This window comes from Sminthopsis crassicaudata, chromosome 3 (assembly GCF_048593235.1).
Source record: "Sminthopsis crassicaudata isolate SCR6 chromosome 3, ASM4859323v1, whole genome shotgun sequence".
Taxonomy (NCBI): Eukaryota; Metazoa; Chordata; class Mammalia; order Dasyuromorphia; family Dasyuridae; genus Sminthopsis; species Sminthopsis crassicaudata.
In genome coordinates, this window is record NC_133619.1 from 66,196,572 (window position 1) to 66,216,749 (window position 20,178).

General features: G+C 36.1%; 1 protein-coding gene across 1 annotated transcript in view; it reads right to left on the reverse strand.

Moving 5' to 3' along the window:
- XRCC5 (X-ray repair cross complementing 5) overlaps nucleotides 1-20,178 on the reverse strand; it is a 107,862-nt gene that overhangs the window by 15,592 nt on the left and 72,092 nt on the right. The window contains exons 17-18 of the mRNA XM_074298741.1: nucleotides 1,394-1,503; nucleotides 559-655 (exon numbers count right to left, since the gene is read on the reverse strand). Of these exons, the coding sequence (XP_074154842.1) occupies nucleotides 559-655; nucleotides 1,394-1,503 (207 nt within the window). The remainder of the gene's footprint in view (nucleotides 1-558; nucleotides 656-1,393; nucleotides 1,504-20,178) is intronic.

Genomic DNA, 20,178 nt, shown 5'->3' on the forward strand with positions numbered 1-20,178 from the left:
TCCACAAATAAGTTGTACAAAAAGAATAAAGTTGAAAATAATTTCCAATTCTTATTATGAATGAGTGACTATTCTAGCCAATATCAGCTCCTTTCAACACATATATTTTCAGTGAATAAACTGAAATTTCAGTGAATAAACATTGCAAGTGGGATCTGAAAAAAATGAGGATAGGTCTAATGGAAATCACATAATGGACTGAAAGTGAATTTCATATTAAACCTAAGAGAGAATACCTTTTTCTTACTAACTCAGCAAAGTTTTAGGAGTTTATTTACAAAGCTTCGTAATTTTCTTAATTAGCACAGTCTTTAAAAATATTGGAATGAAGTCATTTTAGCTTGACGTTAATTAAATGGGCCATCTTTAAAAATATGTTTGACACTTAGGTTATGTTTTTTTTATGATAATTTGGCAGCTTTGGCTATACTTAAGAACATTTCTTAAGTCTAAATGAGAAGCCAACAGATCACTACATAATATGACTAATTCAGTTGATCACTTAAGTTTAAGACAATAATCCACCTAGCTGGAGGAAACAAAAAAATGCCACTTTACCTTGAACAATAATATTCCAGAAATCATTTAGAGCTTTATCTTCCACTTTGTCTCGAAGGGCTTGCAAGAAATTGTTAAAATTCTGTTCTTCTGACAACTTTAGTGGGGAAAGACAAAGAAAAAGTAAACACAAAATATTCCTGGTTTTGTTTTTTTCAGATCTTTCCCTGTTACTTTCTACTACTATACTAAGGTTTTTGGCTTCTGAATCTGCTTTATTCTATACTGGGCTTAGCCATTTTTTCTCATGTTTTTTGATTGTACAATCTTCTCAGATATCTAAACAAAACAAAAACAAAAATCAAGGCCAATTTAATGGATAATATATTTTTGCCTTGTCTGAAGATCTGATTTCTTGTATTAGCTTATTTTCCTTCTTGGGAAAAGAAGAGGAACAAAAGGCAAAAACTTTTTTTCTATCAGTTTTTCTCAGTAATGATTCTGGGCCTGCACAACCCCTTCTTGTTTTCACACTTCACAATGTGCCTTCTCTTCTATCCAGTCACAAAATACAGTTCCTTTCTTACAATTGAGATTATCTTCAGAGCTTGAAATGTGCATGTCCTTAGGAAGAGCATATGATAATACATATAAATGCTTTAACAATTCATTCTTGTCCTTTCCTTTTAAAGTGACACTAAAACGTCAATGAATTCTCTATTCTCTGGTCCTATTCTACAGTCACCAGTGATGAGAAGGGAGACTGATTATTTCCAAAGTCAAGCATGTTTCACTGATATCTAGATATCAGATATCTAGAATCTACCCTTTAATGCTGTTCCTGGTTATGGAAAGATCTGCGTCCTAGACAAGAGAAAGAAAACATTTCTGATACCTGAATAGCTTCCTCTCTGAATGCTTTGATGCAGTCAAGGCTCTTCATATAGTACTGTAGTCCTTTGGTCTCCAAAAACTGGTAAATATGGTGTATCAACTGGCAGCTTACTGAAAGATAAGGAAAAAAAGTGGTCATTTCTATATGTTCATGTTACATTTTAGATCTTTCAATTTTATATATATATATATATATATATAAAGCTCTTTTTAGGGATAAGTTATATGTAAAATTAATTCCTAAGAAAACAGTTATCTTACATACAGACTCCTCATCACTATAATACTCACTTATATTTAATGCTTAGGATGGGTCTGATTATAGTTAATTGTTCTTTTTTAGTATAGAAATCTCAGCATCATTAATTTTTACTAGGACCATTTTAGAATTTAGTGGTCAGCTGAGCCATTCAAAGTTGCATTTTTATATCAACTCATAATACAAAATATATCTGATGTAAGAAGTCTGATTAAATCCAGAACTGAATTTTCTTTGGTAACATGTACTAAGACCATTTAGGCAATGCTTCCTTCTTGCATTATTCATTAATTAAATATGATCACTTCATATATTTATAGATGTTACTGGTTAAATCACACTGCACACTCAGGCTGGCCTATATAATCTGTATGATGTTGTTCTATACTTCATAAACCCTGGACTTTCAATTAAAAAAAAAAAACAAAAAACAGAAAACTAGTGACAAGCCGTGACAACCATCCTGAGAAAGCTTCAAAGATGCTCTAATTCGCAAGGAGCATGAATTGGCTGAAATGACTTGAAAAATGGACTCTAAAGTGAGGCTGCTGAACAAGTAATAAACTAGACTTTAAATGAATAAATAAGAGTGCAGACACAGAAGAACCACCAGGATTTTTGACTGGATGAGCACTCTTATTCTGAAATAATCTTTCTTCATTTATTTCTACAGATACTTTCTTTGCTGTTTGGTAATTAGTGCTCAATGACTAATATATTCCAAGATGAACAGCTGTTCAAACCACTTATTCAACTTTGAACTTTTGTGATTATGAAGGGACATTGACATTGTCAGATGACATTCTTAATAAAACTTAATCAATACACTGCCAACAACAATGGCTTGTACACTGGTCTATGTCTTCTGAAAAACATAAAATCCAATTTCAAACACTTTTTTTAAGTCCCCTTGAATATATGTGAAAAGGCAAATTTTATTTCTAGCATATCAACGGTATAGGGAAAAACATTCTAGTAAACTATTTCCTTTTTTACACCAGCCAGGTGATTATGCTTTTCATTATAAACTATTTGAAGGATCAATAGAAAGCACTTGCCTATGACTTCAGAAATTTAATCAACTCATTCTGCAGTTTTAAATTAATATCTATCTTCAGTTCTAAAGAAAGAATGCATGTTCAGATGAATCCCTTTTAGTAAAGTAACCAAGGAGCACATCCTTGATTAGTAAGCAGAACAGAAAACCATCACCGAAACGCTCCAATTGGCTAAGGTTATCTCTCTTCGCCAGCATGAAAAGACCAAGTAATGAAAATATTTGCTATCTCCTACACCAGCTACACATGAGAATATTCTCTCATATGCTTTGATATTCAGCTCATTCAAAACTAGAAAATCTGACACAACTAAGAAATAGAAGCGTTCAGAGAATGTTACACAGAGACTTAGGGTCCCTGGCTTCTCTTATAGTGGGATGGAGAGATTCCTTACTTTGAGAAAGTGTGATATAAATACAAGTCATATTACAAAATACAAAACTGCTTCTAAGAGATATTTAACTCAATGGCTCCCAAGCTACCCGGGGACCAAATAGAGAAATGAGCTTTCTTAAAGTGAGAAAATCACACACACACACACACACACACACACACACACACCCACCCCTATATTTCCAGATGACAATCTTTGGGGTCTCTTTTGGATTCAAATTTTTTCACAAGGAGATAATATGCATTGCTATTTTTCATATCTGCTTACAGGATTTATATTGGTTTTTCCTCTATAGCTTTCAGAAAAGTAGTGAGATAAACTTGTTTTTAATCTTAGATTAGTCAGAACAATAAAATGCACTGAATTCCATTCCATTAGGAATACTCAGATGGTTTGAAGATTAGGCTCCAACAGTCTCTAGAGACCATGTTTTGATCTGCTGAATATAATGAACCATTATGACACCTAAGAAGATCTGTGATGGATGAAGTTTTGACACATCAAAATTATCAGAAATAAAGAGAAGAGATTTCTCTTCAATACTTTGGTGGCATTTCACTATCAGTTCTAATAAAGGTACAAGTAAAGAGATGGTGGCCAAAAATAATATTCAGCTTTAGCTGGCTTATGTTTTTTGCATTTTTTTCATACGAAGAGTCATTCATCATTAGTATATTTCCCTTGGCTTTCATTTATATCACAAGCCTAGGGAACAGTCCCTGTCAGTCTGCATACCCAGTGAATCACAGCTACAATTATACCTCGCTATAATGGACTTCAAAATTAGCCAGTGATTCAATAATTCCCTTTAGGAGTTAATACAGAAAATGATCAGTGGAATAGCTATCAATCTCAGGGCACTAAGTTAGCTGAAGTGCCATCATTTATCTTAAGGAGTCTCTCAGAAAATATCTGGTCTGCAATTTTCCGTTTTTCTTCTATGCATTAGACATTAATTCACTATCCTGAATGAGTATAGATGCTGATATACAAAATTAGCCCTGAGACACAGCTGCCATGAGTGTGAAGCTTAAAAATGTTTATGCCACTCTCAGAGGCAACAAGTAACATGACAAGTGCAAAATCTTTATTGTTTCTCTTTAAACTAGTTTCTCTTGAAGGCAAGCATATTCCGTTTACTTTCCCTTGAGAGATGACTATGATACTAGGAAAAAGTCCTATTAAGATAGGGGCACTCCACCACACACCCCTAGACAGGTGCACGCAAATGTGCACTGTGCACCTATCTGCTTTTGCTTTTGCCTACTGTCCTAAGCAAACAATGTGTTTTTAATGGAATAAGGAAAAGTCATTTATTAGGTGATTCTCCTGTCTCCAGGGTCACTAAACTTGCCATACATCACGGCCTATCCAAGCATCTTGGGCTGCAATCCTAGATCCCAGCACATACAAGATAGCGAAGTTCTTCAGGCGCAGAGCCAAAAGCTTAATTTTAGTTGTTTACAAAGTATGCATGCTGCAGAGAGTTGAACAATGGAACAGTTCCATCATCTTTAATTGTTAAGGAAAACAAATTTTTGCTTTAAATAATATTACTTAAATGTCTTTTTTAAATCACAAAAATAAACACTCATAAATCAAGCCAATCACAAGAGAATCAATTTTGCCAGCTACTTTTACTACTACCAATACTGTTGTTATTGTAAGAGAAGAAATGGAAACAAGATGTCTGTAATCAAAACAAGCAAATTATCCACTTGAAAAACAACAGGTAGCCAATTGTCTGATACCTATTAACAAATGCATATGCTAAATTAAAATCACTGTTTTAAAACATGCTAGAAATATGCAAAATTGTATTCTACGTGGTGCTGTGAAATCACAGGCACATCAATAAATCTAACCAAAATACAAGCTCTTTTCCTGTTCTGGTACTATGAACAGAAATGACAAGACTCTAATATATTCATATGTTTCAGAATAATTAATATACTTAGACACTGTATTATGCACAAAGAGGTATTTTATAGAATGGTTTAGGTCTGAAATAACTTCATAAAAAGATTCCTCCAAAAACCAGAAATTACTAATGTTTGAGGAGAATTTCTTCTCTTTTAAGTGTATTTAACAAAGTTTATTAAATTTTTGCTATGTGCAAGTTATGCAGTCCTCAACTTTTAAGAATGGGCCGTCTACTGAAACAAAAATACCTAAACTAGGAAAAACTAAAACAGAAAAAAAAAAAATTAGACACCAATTTCCTTAATGAATATTGATGCAAAAATTTTGAACAAAATGTAAGCAAAGCAATTACAGCCATATTATCACAAGGATTATATAGTATAAGTGAAATTTATAGCAGAAATGCAGATTCAATATTATAAAAAGCATCAACATAATTGACTGAATCGATAAGAAAACCAAAAGAAATCATGATTATCTGAATAGATGCTGAGAAAGCTGTTGACAAAATACAGTACTCATTCCTATTTAAAAACACTAAGAAAAATTCTTATTTAAAACATAGGAATAAAGATAGCATTCCTTAAAATGATAAGCTATATCTATCTAAAACCATCAACAAGCATCTGTAGCGGGATTAAGCTAGCCTTTCCAATAAGATAAAGGATGAAGCAAAGATACTCATCATCATCACTATTATTTAATATAGTACTAGAAATGTTAGCAGGAATTAGAACAAATTAGAATAGGCAACGATGAAACAAAACTATCAATCTTTGCATATGATGTTATAATACTAGAGAGTCTTAAAGAATCAACTAAAAATTTACTTGAAATAACTAACAACTTTAGCAAAGTTGTAGGATAAAAAATAAACCCACATAAATCAGCAGTATTTTTTATATGATCACCAAAATCCAGCAGCAAGAGATAGAGATATCCCATTTAAAACAAATATAAACAATATAAAATACCTGTGAGTCTACCTGCCAAGATAAATCCAGGAACTTTAAGAACAAAATTACAAAACACTTTACACACAAATAGTCAAATCTAAACAATTAGAAAAATATAAATTAGTCATGGGTAGGCAGAGCCAATATAATAAAAATGAAAAATTTGTCTAAAATAATTTACTTATTCAGTGCCATACTAATCCAACTACCAAAAAAATATCTGATAGAGCTAGATAAAAATAAAATAAAATTCATCTTGAAGAACAAAAGATCAAGAATATGGAGGGAATTAATGAAAAAAAAAATACAAAGGAAGATGGCTTAGCAATATCAGATCTCAAACTATATGAGCTTCTCAAACACCTTATACCAAGATAAGGTCAAAATGGATTCATGATTTAGACATAAAGAGCAATGCTTTATAGCACATTGGGAGAACTAGAGAAAGTCTATGTATTAGATCTGTGCAAGGACCTTATGGCTAAAGAAGAAGAGAATATTAAGAAATGCAAAAATAGATAATTTTGATTACATTAAATTAGAAACTTCTTGCACAAACAAAACCAATGTAGCTAAAATTAGAAAGGAAAGCAGAAAGCTAGGGGAAATTTTTTTACATCTAGTGTTTCTGATAAAGGCCTCATTTCTAGAAAAATGACTCAAGTGTATAAGAATATAAGCCATTCACCAAGTGATAAATGGTCAAAGGATATGAACAGATAATTTTCAAATGAAGAAATTAAAGCCAATTTTAGTCATATGGGAAAAAAAATACTTCAAATCACAATGGATAAGGAAAATGCAAATTAAGACAACTTTGAGGTATCACTTCAAATCTCTCAGATTGGCTAAGAAGACAGGAAAAAAAATCATGATACATGTTGGAGGGGATGTGGGGAAACTGGGACACTAAAGCATTGTTAGTGGAGTTGTGAAATGATCCAAGTATTCTGAGCGCAATATGGAACTCCGTCCAAATAGGTATCAAACTGTGCACATCCTTTGTTCCAGCAATATCTTTACTGGGTCTGTATACCAAAAAGATCATAAAAGGGGAAAGGACCCATGTGTGCAAAAATGTTTGCCGTGGCTCTTTTTGTAGTGGCAAGAAACTGGAAACTGACCATCAGTTGGAGAATGGCTGAATATATTAATGCCATATAAACTTTATGGAATATTATTGTTCTATAAGAAATGATCAGCAGGATGATTTCAGAAAGTCCTGGAGAGACTTCCATGAAGAGATGCTAACTGAAATGAGCAGAACCAGGAGATCATTATATATGGCAATAACAAGATTATACATCAATTCTAATGGTCAATGAGATGATTGAGACCACTTCCAATGATCTTGTGATGAAGAGAACCATCTGCACATAGAGAGGGGACTGTGGGAACTGAATGTGAATCACAACATTGCACTTTCACTTTTTGTTGCTGTTTGCTTTCATTTTGTTTTCTTCCTCCATTTTTCCCCCTTTTTGATCTGATTTTTCTTGTGCAGAAAGATAATTGCATAAATATACATACATATATTGGATTTAACATATATTTTAACATGTTTAACATATATTAGATTGTTTGCCATCTAGGGAAGGAGGGAAAACTTTGGAACACAAGGTTTTGCAAGGGCCAATGTGGAAAAATTATCCAAGCATTTGTTTTGAAAATAAAAAGCTTTAATAATAAAAGATTATATGATGATCAACTCTGATGGAGTTGGCTCTTTTCTTTTCTTTCTTTCTTTCTTTTTTTTTTTCCCCCTGAGGCTGGGGTTAAGTGACTTGCCCAGGGTCACACAGCTAGGAAGTATTAAGTGTCTGAGACCAGACTTGAACTCGGGTCCTCCTGAATTCACGGCTGGTGCTCTATCCACTGAACCACCTAGCTGGCCCCTGAGTTGGCTCTTTTCAACAATAAGGTGATTAAGGCAGTTCCAGTAGACTTGTGATAGAGAGAGCCATCCGCACAGAGAGCGAATTATAAAAAATGAATATGGATAGATACATAGTATTTTTACCTTTTTTTTTTTTGGTTGTTGTTGTTTGCTTTTTTCCTTTCTTATGTTTTTTCCCCCCCTTTGATCTGATTTTTTGTGCACAGCACAATGAATATGGAAATATGCTTACAAGAATTGTATACATTTAACTTTATCTTAGATTACTTGCTATCTAGGGAAGGGGGGGGAAAGGGAGAAAAATACGGAACACAGGTTTTACAAAAGTAAAAGTTGAAAACTGTCTTTGCATGTATTTGGAAAAATAAACATTTTTTTTAAATGGGGGAAAAAAAGAGAGATTGAAGCTAAATCATAAATGACTTTTAAAAGCCAAACAGAGGAATTGATAGTTATCCTATGACTTTGGAATAGCAAGTAGGCTAGGTGAACTGGAATGAAGAGTACATGAAAAGTTATACATAATATGCCTGGAAGTTAGCCTGGGATAAGATGGTAAAGAGCTTTAAAATGCTAAACAGAGAAGTGGATAACTTATCTTGGAGACAAGTGGGAACTTCTTGAATGGGGAAGAAACATCATATGGCAACTAAGTGGAGAATGGCCTGATAAGGGCAGAGGCTGAAAGCAGGGAGACCAATTCAGAGGCTAATGCAATAGTCCAGAGAAGAGATGATGAAGGCCTGGACCAGGCTGATAGAGGGCAAATGGTGAGGAGACAGATAGGAAAAATGTCTCAAAGGAGAATAAAAAAAGCTTGGTAAGTCAATGTGAGGTCAGAGTAGAGAACAGAGTCAAAGATGACCCTGGGGGTGTGGACAAAAGTTACTAGAAAGATGATGGTACCTCCAACTCAAATAAGGGAAGGGAGCACTGGGAGGTAGGGAAAATAACGATTGTTGTCCTTTGTTCTCAAAGAGGAACAAAATGACAACACTGTGAGAGAGATGAGTTACAGTGTATCCAACCATGGCTGCTCAGACCAATACAAGCTCAGTGTTCAGCATAGGTTGGACACAAACAGTCCCTACAGGTTATCCAGTTTCAAATTGTCAAACAGGCAGTCAGTGAAGAGAGACAAGGGCTTAGGAGAGATAGGGAGAAAATTACAGAGAGCTGGAAGTCGTCTGTGTAGAGATGAACTCGTGGGAACTGATAACATCATTGGGCAAGAGTTTGCAGGAAGGGCACAGGTTTTAAAAATAAAACAAAACAAAATGTATTCTCATGTATAGAATATTAAGGACAGAGAAAAGACCTAAATGCTAGAAAAAGCCATGAGCTTTATTGTATTTAAGGATGCTGTTCACACCCCTTGCGTTCCCTTATTAGCTTCAACCTGACAGGCAAATAGATATATAAATACAAAGCCCTCATCTTTATAAATATTATGCTCAACTGTGGGGCTAAATCCTTCTCATGTACCAGCTTAATGCCACTCCTCCCCTTTTAAAGAGGGGCAATGTCAGAGGTCATAAGACAGATGGAGCAGACTAGAATGGTAATATGCACAGTTGGTGGCATAGGAAAGGGAATCAAGGCAGGTACAGTCCTGACCACCTCAACAGTACAGAAGCACTCACAGTTTTGTTTATTGTTATTACCATTATCATCATTTCTTCTTATCAATAACTAACAAAGTCAATTAAAACCTTACCATTTAAGCTCCACAAGTTAAGTCACAGTCCATTTTTTTCATGCTTAACGATTTTCTCATTAAATGCTGTAATTTCTTACAAATTGCACTAATAAAAGCAAGTCCTGCTGGGTGTTTTCTCTTCTTTTAAATGCTGCCTTTTCATTGATGTGTTAAATTAAAACCCCAGGCACTAACAGAAGAGTAGAAGCAAAGTCTTTATTGTCAGAGCCCATTCCTGCACACTATGAGTTCTTCCCCATTTTATTTTGTTGTCTGATTTTACTGTTTATCCAATTTTGAAGCCATCGGAGAGATGATGTTGTGGGTCACTTCTTTAGTTGGTCCAAAGCATAACTTGGAGCTTCAACTAAGAGGAGACACAAGCTTTGTTCAGGTAACCTATTGGTCAGTGAGTTCACCTTTTTAGAAGCAGTTTTTCTCCTGAGGTACCACAATTTGTCATTTGAAAGCCTCTGGGCACAACAGCATGTCTATCCTCAGAAGAGTTGGCAAACCTTCAGCTACAACTCAAAGGAAGTGCTATAAAACAATGCTTTCCTAATTTTTTTCCCTACCAATTCATTCTATCAAATGTCAAAGAACAAAATACATAGAACTTGAAGCTCGTCTGCTTATTAGTTAATATTTAATGAGTGTATTGGAATTGCATCCCAAAAGGATCATAAAGGAGGGAAAAGGACCCACATGTGCAAAAATGTTTGTAGCAACATTTTTTTTTTGGTAATGGCAAAGAATTGGAAAAGGAGTGGATGCCCATTAACTGGGGAATGGCTGAACAAGTTGTGGTATATGATGGTAATGGAATACTACTGGTCTATAAGAAATGATGAGCAAGCTGATTTCAGAAATGCCTGGGAAGACTTACATGAACTGATACTGAGTAAAATGAGTAGAATATGGAGAACAAGATTATGTGATGATCAGCTATGACAGAGTTAGTTCTTCTTAGTAATGCAATAATCTACAACAACTCCAATAGATTTGCCATGTAAAAATTGCATACAGAGAAATTATGGAGATTGAATGTGGATCAAAGCATATTTAATATTTTCACCATTTTTTTGGTTTGTTTTTTCTTTCTCATGTTTTTTTTCCCTCTTTTGTTCTGATTTTTCTAGCACAAGATAACAAATATGGAAATGTGTTTAGAAAGAGTGCACATGTTTAACCTATATCAGATTGCTTGCTGTCTTGGGGAGAGGGAGGAGGGGTAAGGAGAGAGAGGGAGAAAAATTTGGAACTCAAAATTTTACAGAAATCAATGTTGAAAACAATATCATTACATGTATTTTGAAAAAAAAAAATGTGTTGAAGAAAAAAAAATTAATGAGTGTATGGCAGCCCAGCAAGAACATTGCGTTCCCTTATTAGCTTCAACCTGACAGGCAAATAGATATATTTAGTATATATATATAAATACTCTCTAGTTTGACCAATCTTTATCTCCATAGAAGAAGGATTAAATTGCAGACCAGTATAGTTACATTAAATTTCAGTAGCTACGGGAAAACTTAAAAAACCAAACAAAAACAAAACAACCTTTACTAAGTAAGATACTAATTTCTCTGACTAGTTTGTGTAAAGCTTGCTCAGACCTGAGACAAGACAATAACCTTTCAAGGTAACTTCCATCCACAGAATTACAAACCACAATAACTGAAAACAGAAACAGAGATGAAAAAGATACCTAACCACCTACAAGAAATTTCAGATGGAAAATGGTAGGAAAGCAGAATGAAAGATGACACCCCCAAAAAATGGAGCAATAAGTATACTTATTTTACCTCTATCATTGATCATCATGTTAGAATAGACATCATCAAACCAGGCAGAAAGAAAAAAACTAGTACCACCAAGTAGCTAAATAACTGCATTTGGAATAAAACATTCTGGAGTATGCTCCTAACTTGACAAAAGAATCCAATTAAAAGTTGGTAATTGAATGGAATTAAAATTCATGTATCACTTGAAGAGATACTAGTGAGTGATGAGTCAGATTTCTCACTCAGGAGGGAACCAGGGTACTGGCTGAATGTGCTTTTGCAAACATTAGAAGGGGAGAGAGAACACATTCAATGTCTTTAATGCAACAAGAGTATTCCTCAATATTAAAAGGAAATAATAATTACAGAGATTCTGAAAATACTTTCATTCACAAATCATTCAACATTAAGTGCCTATTATTTATAGGAAACTATACTGTGTGCACACTAGAAATACAAAAACCAAAACAAGTTCTTTCCTTCAAAAAGCTTATCTTCTATAGGAGGTGAGGCATGTAAGCAACTAAATACTATTCCTCCTCTACTACTACTGCTGCTGCTGCTCCTACCTCTTAACATTAACATGTACTTTAATAATTGAGAAACAATAATATTTTAATAACAATATCATATAACATGTGCTTTAAGGATGGCAAAGTACTTTATGCTACATATGGTTTTTTAAAAAATATGTGCCCAATTACATATAAAAACAAATTTTAATATTTGTTATTATTTTGAGTTCCAACTTCTATTCTTCCTTCCCTCCCTTAGACAATCTGATATAGGTTATACATGTACAATCAAATAAAACATTTCCATATTAGACATTTTGTACAAGACGAACAAGAAAAAAAAGAAAATGAAAAAATAGTATGTTTCAATCTATATTCAGACATCATCAATTCTTCTAGAAGCAGATAGCATTTTTCATTATGAGTCCTTTGAGATTATTTTGGATCACTGCATTTCTGAGAATTCACAATTCATCATAAAATGTGTATAATGTTCTCCTGGTTCTGTTCACTTCACTTGGCATCAGTTCATGTAAGTCTTTCCAGGTTTTTCTGAAATCACCCTGCTCATCATTTCTTATAGAACAATAATATTCCATTATATTCATATACCAAAAATTATTCAGCCATTTCCCAATTGATGAGTATTTCCTTGACATCTAATTCTTAACTACCACAAAAAGAGCTACTATAAATTTTTTTGTACAAATAGATATTTTTTCCCCAGAAACACACTCCCATCCTTTTTTTTTTTTTTTTTTTTAATCTCTTTGGGATACAGACCTAGAAGTGGTATTGCTATATCAAAGGGCACATATGTTTTATAGCTCTTTGGCATAATTACAAGTAGCTGAATCAGTTCATAGTTCCATTAACAATGCCTTATGTGTCCCAGTTTTCCCATATTCCCTTCAACATTTATCATTTTTCCTTCTTGTCATAGTAATTAATCTGATTGGTATGAGGTGGTACCTTAGAGTTGTTTTATAGTTAAAACTATACTATAGTATAGTATGCAAACATACTTTTCTATTTGACTAAAAAGCATATTTTGAGGAAAGAAAAGCACTAACCCTTAGGAGAATTTGTCAGGGATTCTCAGAGACAGTACCACTTGGGTTGAGCTTTGACAAAATTTCTGATTTCCTAAAAAATGGAATGAGAAGTGAAAGCATTTCAAGTATGAGGGTGAGGGACAATCTGCAAAATCAGGAGGCAGAATAAAGACTAAGTGTAGGAAACATCAAAGCTTGACTAGAATGTAGAGTTCATTAAGGAAAATAAGATACAAAACAAGATTGGAAAGAAGACAGATTTATCCTACAATTAATGGGCTGCCATTGCAGATTTTTGAATGGGAGAATAACATGTTTTAAGAAGATTACTTTAGTAACCATATGAAAGATGCACTGAAGAGAGGAAAAACCAGAAGCAGGGAAACCAAACAGGAAGCTGTGGTAGTTATTCAGATAAGAGGTGATGAGAGCCTGAACCAAGATAAAAATGTGGGTTTAGAAGAAAGAATCAATAAGATGTGAAATAAATGGATGTGGAAAGCAGCTGAAGGAGAAGTGTCAAAGATGGCTCTAAAGATATGATCTAACACACACCTCCTCAATTTTTCCTTATTTCTGGTTCCTTCTCTGATGCCTATAAATATACCCAAGTCCCCACCATCCTTAAAAAACACTAAACAAATCCTACCAATCTATGTCTACCTCCCTTTCACAATGAAACTCCTAGAAAAGACTGTCTACACTCATTGCCTTTTACTTCATCTCCTTTTCCTTCACTTGCTTCTTAGCTCTTTGCAAACTAACGTCTGATCTCACCATTAGAAATATTCTTTCTAAAGCTACCAGTGATCTCTCAGTTGTCACATCTTATGGTCTTTTCTCAATTCCAGTCCTTCCTGACCTTTCTGCAGTCCTTGACAGTAACCTCCTAATTACACTCTCTACCTGGGATTTTGTGATATTTGGTCTTTTTGTCCAAACTTGTGTGACTACTCACTTATGAGTCAATAACTCTTAATATATTTGGTATAGCCTTATTGAGAATACCCTACCAAGTTTCTGTTCCAGATTCTGTCAGTCAGTTAACAAAAATGTATTAAGCACCTATTATGTGCCAGGAACCACACCAAGCATTGGGGATATAAAGAAAAGCAGAAGACAGGGCCTGCTCTCAAGCTGCTCACCAATCTAATAGCGGAGACAACATGCAAACAATAATGTCCAGATAAATTAGAAATCAATAGAAAGAAGGCACCAGCATTACAAGGGATCAGAAAGAACTTCCTGTAAAAGGTGGGATTTTAGTTGGGACTTAAAGGAAGCTAGGAGTTGGAGGAGAGGAGAGAGAACATTCCAGGTATGAAGACAGCCAATAAAAATGCCTGGAGTTAGGAGATGTGTCTTGTTTGAGGAAGAGCAAAGAAGACTGTGAGGGTGAGGTGGGGGAAGGGAGAGAGAAGGAAAGGAGGGAGGAAAAGGAGGAGGAAGAAAAGGAGGAAAGAGAAAAGAAAGAAAAGGGAGGGAGAGGGAGGAGGAAAAGAGGAAGGAGAGGGAGGGGAGAAGGGAGAAGGAAAGAGGTAAAGAGAAAGGAGGAGAGGGAAGGAAAGAGAGGGAGAGAGAAGGGGAAAGGGGGGAAGAGAAAAAAGGAGGAAGGTAGAAAGGGATGGAGGGGAAAAAGGAAAGAGGCAATAGGGAGAAAGAGGGGAGGAGGGAGAGAGGAAGAAAGTGTGTGTTTGATCCCAGAGATGAGTAGGAGTTACCTTAGTTCACCAAATAGGGTGTTAAAGGGGTGGGGGTGAGGGAAAAGGGGAGAGAAATGCCTTGAGAGACAAGGTGGAAGATAGAATGGAGTCTGCAAGGACGAGGCAAGCCGACCAACCAGATGGATATTGCAATAATCCAGGTATAAAGTAATGATGCACCAAGGTAGTAGCAGTGTCAAAGAAGGATATGTAATCTTGGCAATAGATTGGATAACAAGGGTAAGAGTTAATAGCAATGGATGACACTTAAGTTATGCACCTGGTTGACGGAAAGGATTAATCAAGAAGTTACAACAAGGGGGGGGTTGAAGGAGAGGGAAAATGAGTTTGGCTTTTGACATACTGAGTTAAGTTGTCTACAGGACATCCAGTTCAAGATGCCCAATAGGCAACAGAGATCAGCAGAGATATTAGGGCTGGATAAATAGGTCTGAGAATCATCAGTAAAGAGATGAAAACTGAATTTATGCTGATGCTAGCACCAAGTGAAACAGGATAGAGGAAAAATAAAAGAGTCCCAGATAGAGAATGGCCTTGATTTTTTGGGGGGGTATAAAATATGAATCAAGGTTTTTAGCAGAGATTAGTGGGAGGGAAAGGTTATAGGGGATATGAGGAGTAATAAAAAGATCTAAAAGAGCCACTATGGTGAGAGGGATGGCATATTAATTAAAAAGGTATAAAAGGAATGTCTGGAAGCAATGAGGACCCAGGTAAGATTTTATAAAATTAATTTGTAATGGATGTAGACAGCATGGTGTCTTGATTTTTTTCCACTTTTGTTCAATTTCACATGTGCAGCAGCAAAGGCTGTGGTCAGTGGGAATGAGCCAAAGCTCGGCAGGTCAAGGGCAGCGGGAGAGTTAAGAGAAGACAGGAGAGCTGAACGGTTCGTCAAGGGGTCAATACGAGGAAGGATGAATATAGATGGTGCCAAAATGATGGCTTAGGTAAGACTTGAGAAATCAAGAGATGGGAGGTTATGATGTGTACAAAGAACAGGTTTTCCAGGTTATGAGGCAAAGGAGGGTAAAAATGAAAATAAGACTATAATTAGATGAGAGGAATTTTAAAGCTCAAAAAAAGGCAGCAGTGGGTGCTATGGGTAAGGTCAAGATCAAGTAGAGTAGAAGAGATCTTGGGAAATGAGCAACTATGAGGTCAGGATACTTGAAGGCATATTAATATATATGGTGGCAAATTTCCTACTACGAGGGTTGAAATGAGGAAGGAAAAACTCCAAGCAAAGTACCAAACTTGTTAAGGGAAGTGCCTTGGAGGAGGGAAGACAACAATTACCAGAATTTTGAATGGGAGATAGATGTGGAATGAGTGAATCACTGGAGGGATTACTGAAGATGGTGGTAGAGGAAAGAACTGAAGGAACAATTGGAGCAAGGAGAATTCCAACTCTTTACCTCATCCAAATTGAGGGAGGTGTGTGAAAAATACAGCCAGAGAAATTTCACCTTCAGGCTGGAAGCAGGTCTCTTTAAGAACCAGAAAATGGAAGATGTAGAAAAGGAAAAAGAAATAAGATAAAAGCAAGTTTGGTGCTCCATAACTTTTAGATGTTTCTTGGTTTGTCCTTCATAATCTGTCTTGACTACAGACACCTCTATGTCAGCACCTATGTTACAGGGTTGTTCTGAGGATCAAATAAGACGGTGTGCAAAGCACTTAGCACAGCAGCTGGTACATAGCAGGTACCACATAAATGTTTACCTCCTATCCACCTCCTTGAGACATCTCAAATTCAAAATGCCCAAAAAAACTCTTACCTGCCCAAATCAGACCACTTGAAACTTCTACTTCAGGTGAAATCTTCATCATCCTTCTGGACACTCAGGCTTGCAACTTCAATATCCTCTCTAGACACTCTAACTACACACACTCAATCAGCTGCTAAACCGTATAATTTCTAATTCCACATCTGTCTTCAACTCTCCAACCATAGACAACCCCACCCAGATTCAGGCCCCCTTCAAATCTTACTTCTTCTATGATTACCACACCCCAGGGAGACCTCGCAGCAAGGTCTCCCCAGTTTGTGTCATTTCCCTTTCCAATCCACCTCCTACATACCTACCAAAACGGTCTGATGGGGTCACTGCCTTACTCAGCTACTTGCAGGAATTCTCCATTGTCTACTGGATAAAATATAAGCTTCTAGGCGTGGCATTTCTAATTTCGGCCTCAGAATGCATCCCCTCCTTTTCCATACTCTCTTATTTAGCCACACTTCCCTTGATGTTCTTCTAATGTGACATTCCATCTTTGATCTCAGCACCGTTGTTCAAGTGGCCTTCCACCCCTGGGATGCCCTTATCTCCTCACTTTCCCTTCAAGAATCTATGTATCACATTCTATAGGCAACCTTTCCTAATCCCTTAAGCTGCCAGTTTTCTCCAAACTAGTCTCAATTAGTTTTGTATATAGTTTAGATTTTTTCATGTATGTACATATTATTTCCCTGATTGTCAAACATAACTATCACGAGGGTAAAAACTATTTCATGTCTCCCTGGGTCTCCCCAATGCCTAGTGAATATATTCACATAGTTGTAAAGGGCTAGAACTGAGCAGATGCACTTAATGGAGATAACTGAGGACTTGAGGCTAATTACAATTGGACAATACTCTAACTTATGCTTGCAGCTATTCAACTCGGTGCTGGCTCCATCTGTGGGTGTGGATAGAGAAGGGTGAGAGAGATCAGAGGTGTGGAGATTCCTATGTCTAATCCCCAGACAGCGACCTCAAAAGACCAAGAATAAAGACTTTCGCTTATCCTGACTCCAGCTGATTCTAAGATATCCAGGGTACAACACAGTCACAACACATAGTGAATATCCAAAAGATGCTTGTGTACTAATCAGTGATAGTGCCCTGTAACCCACCAACTGGAGAAGTCTGGAGGAATAGGTTTAGGATGAAAGACATTGAATTATGTTTTGTGTTAGGATTACAAGGTGATAACTCAGGTTGTCTGGGCAATTCTCTAGCTCAGAATTCACACCTTTGGTTTGGGCCTTTAAGGGAAGTTTACACCTTTGGACTTCTGGAGAGGAGTTTGCACATTTAGAGGAGTTTACATATTTAAAAGAGTTTACACCTTTAAAAGGAGCAAGTTCATTGGCTGTAGGAGTTCTCACAGGCCCATTCTCTGGGAGGATAAAAGAGGCAACATTGGGCCTGGAGAATAGTCTGACTGGGAGACTGAGTTTAGACAGTGAACTGGAAGGAGAGTCTAGGCTGGGAGAGTGAGTTGAGATGGCAGTCTGGAAGGATAACTTAGAGACAACCGGATCTTTACAATTTGGTGCCCAATGTGGAGCAAGCACTTTTGCTTATCCTGACAAGGACTTATTCTGAGCCCTTCAGAGGAGCTAGCCTGGACCTTGACAGTTTTGGATATGCTGAGTTTGAAATCACCATAAGATAAACATTTGGTAATATGTGATTTGATTCTAAAAAGACATGAAGACTGCATAAAAAGATTTGGGAGTCATTTTTGAAAGATAATCATCGAACCTATGTAACACTCAAAGGACTCAAATCCTGTTTCTTTCATATTTTCCTTATTCCTCTCTTAAATACTCCATGGAAGTAGACTCAAGGCAAAAGTAAAAAGCACAAAAGGTGAATTTCTCCTTTTCTGCTTGAATTAAACACAATGGATCCTAAGAACTGGAGGAGTAAAAAGTTTAACATAATTTATGAATTTGGGTCTCACTTAATTCCTAGAGCCCTGCACATAAGGATAATACCTTGTGATCATAAAGGTTAAGAAGCAATGAAGATCAGAGAACGAGAAAACTGGAATTTACTGGAACTCAGTGATGATGATGGGTCGATCAATAATATCAATTACAACTGGATACTGGGTCAAGAAGGTCAAATATATTACAGACATATCTACTATAAGTAATTCTCTAGAGAAAGAGGAGGTGAGGCAGACGGTTCATGGATTCTTCTTCTGCTGCCATTGCTAAATTAATGAGAGGAAAGAGTTGAAGTAGTAAGATTTTAAGTTCCTTGAGGACAATATTGCTATATCTTCTGCACCTCCCAAAGTGTATTACATTATTAGATACATTATTGTTACTTACTAAATATCTACTGAACTGAAGACAAATGGAGTCAGAGAGGGTACAGGGGAGAAAAACAAAGGAAAGGTTTTATTTTATTTTGTTTTCAGCTTACTCACTGTTCAGTCTTTCTCTTCTATTCATTTACAGATCTTAGACACTGACAGTCAAATTGCAAGTTTTTGAGCCAGAAGTGTGACTTCATGAAGGAAGGAGCTAAGGGACTCAGGAGATTAAGTGATATTTCAGGAGATAAGGAAATATATACTTCAACAAAAATCAATGATGAAGATTCTTTGGAATGCAGTGAACGACCCATTAAATTATAATAGCTAAGCTGCTTATAAAATCCATCTTGAAATGGACTCTGAAGTGTTGGCTTACATTTAAGCATCCTATTCTAGTTGAATTCGAGGCAAAAAAAAAAAAAAAAAAAAAAAAGGACTTAGTTCAGACACTGTTTAAAATCAAAAGACTGGGAACTCAGACAAAAGCCTAGTGCTATCCCAATCAGGCCTGGATCCAGAAGATGGGACCCTCAAGAGATGACCTCGTGCACTGCACTCTAGCTTCAAATAACAGGCAAAACGCCACCAGGAGAACAGATCTGTCACTCACTCCCTGAAGCTGTTAGTGCTTAAGGCTGCACTAAGACTTTTGGGACACCTTGTCTATGTTATATTTATCTCAACATCTATTGATCTGCTGTTGACCTATTTCTGTGCACATAGTTATCACTTCAGTTCAAGTTCTTATCACCTCCTTCTCAGAATACTGCAACAGAAGGCTAATTGACCTCTCTGCATCAAATCACTTCTCTACTCCAGTCTCCATGCAGTTGCCAGAGTGATTTTCTTAAAGTGCACTTCAGAACATGTCACTACCCACTTGGAGAACTCCAGTGCAGTTAGATATTTAAGATTCTTCACAATCTGGTCCCCACATCTACAGACTTTTTATACATTACTCCTCTCCATGGATTCAATGGCCTAGCTTTCCTAGCTTTCTCACTTCCTCTTCACCCATGTGTTTTTGTACTGGCTGATACTCGTGCTTGGAAGGCTCTTTCTTCTTCTTCTTCATCTCTCCATCTCTGATAGTTTCCTTCCTGATACACAGCTTAAAAGCCACCTTTGGCAGGAGGCCTTTCTGTCCTCCCTACCTTCTTCCCCTACAAGAAATGTACAATTCATGATGAGAAGAATGGAGTCAGAAAAACCTAGGAAAATTTTCATGCAAAGTGAAGCAAACAGAACCATAAAGTCATACACAATGGTAATAATTCTTTTTTTGATCAACTATGAAATATATAACTACTCTAATCAAAGCAATGATACAATTCCAAAGAATCCATTATAAAAAAATGTGTCAGACAGAATTGTGACTGCAAACTGACGTATACTTTTTTTGGGCTTTATTTTTCCTGTTATAT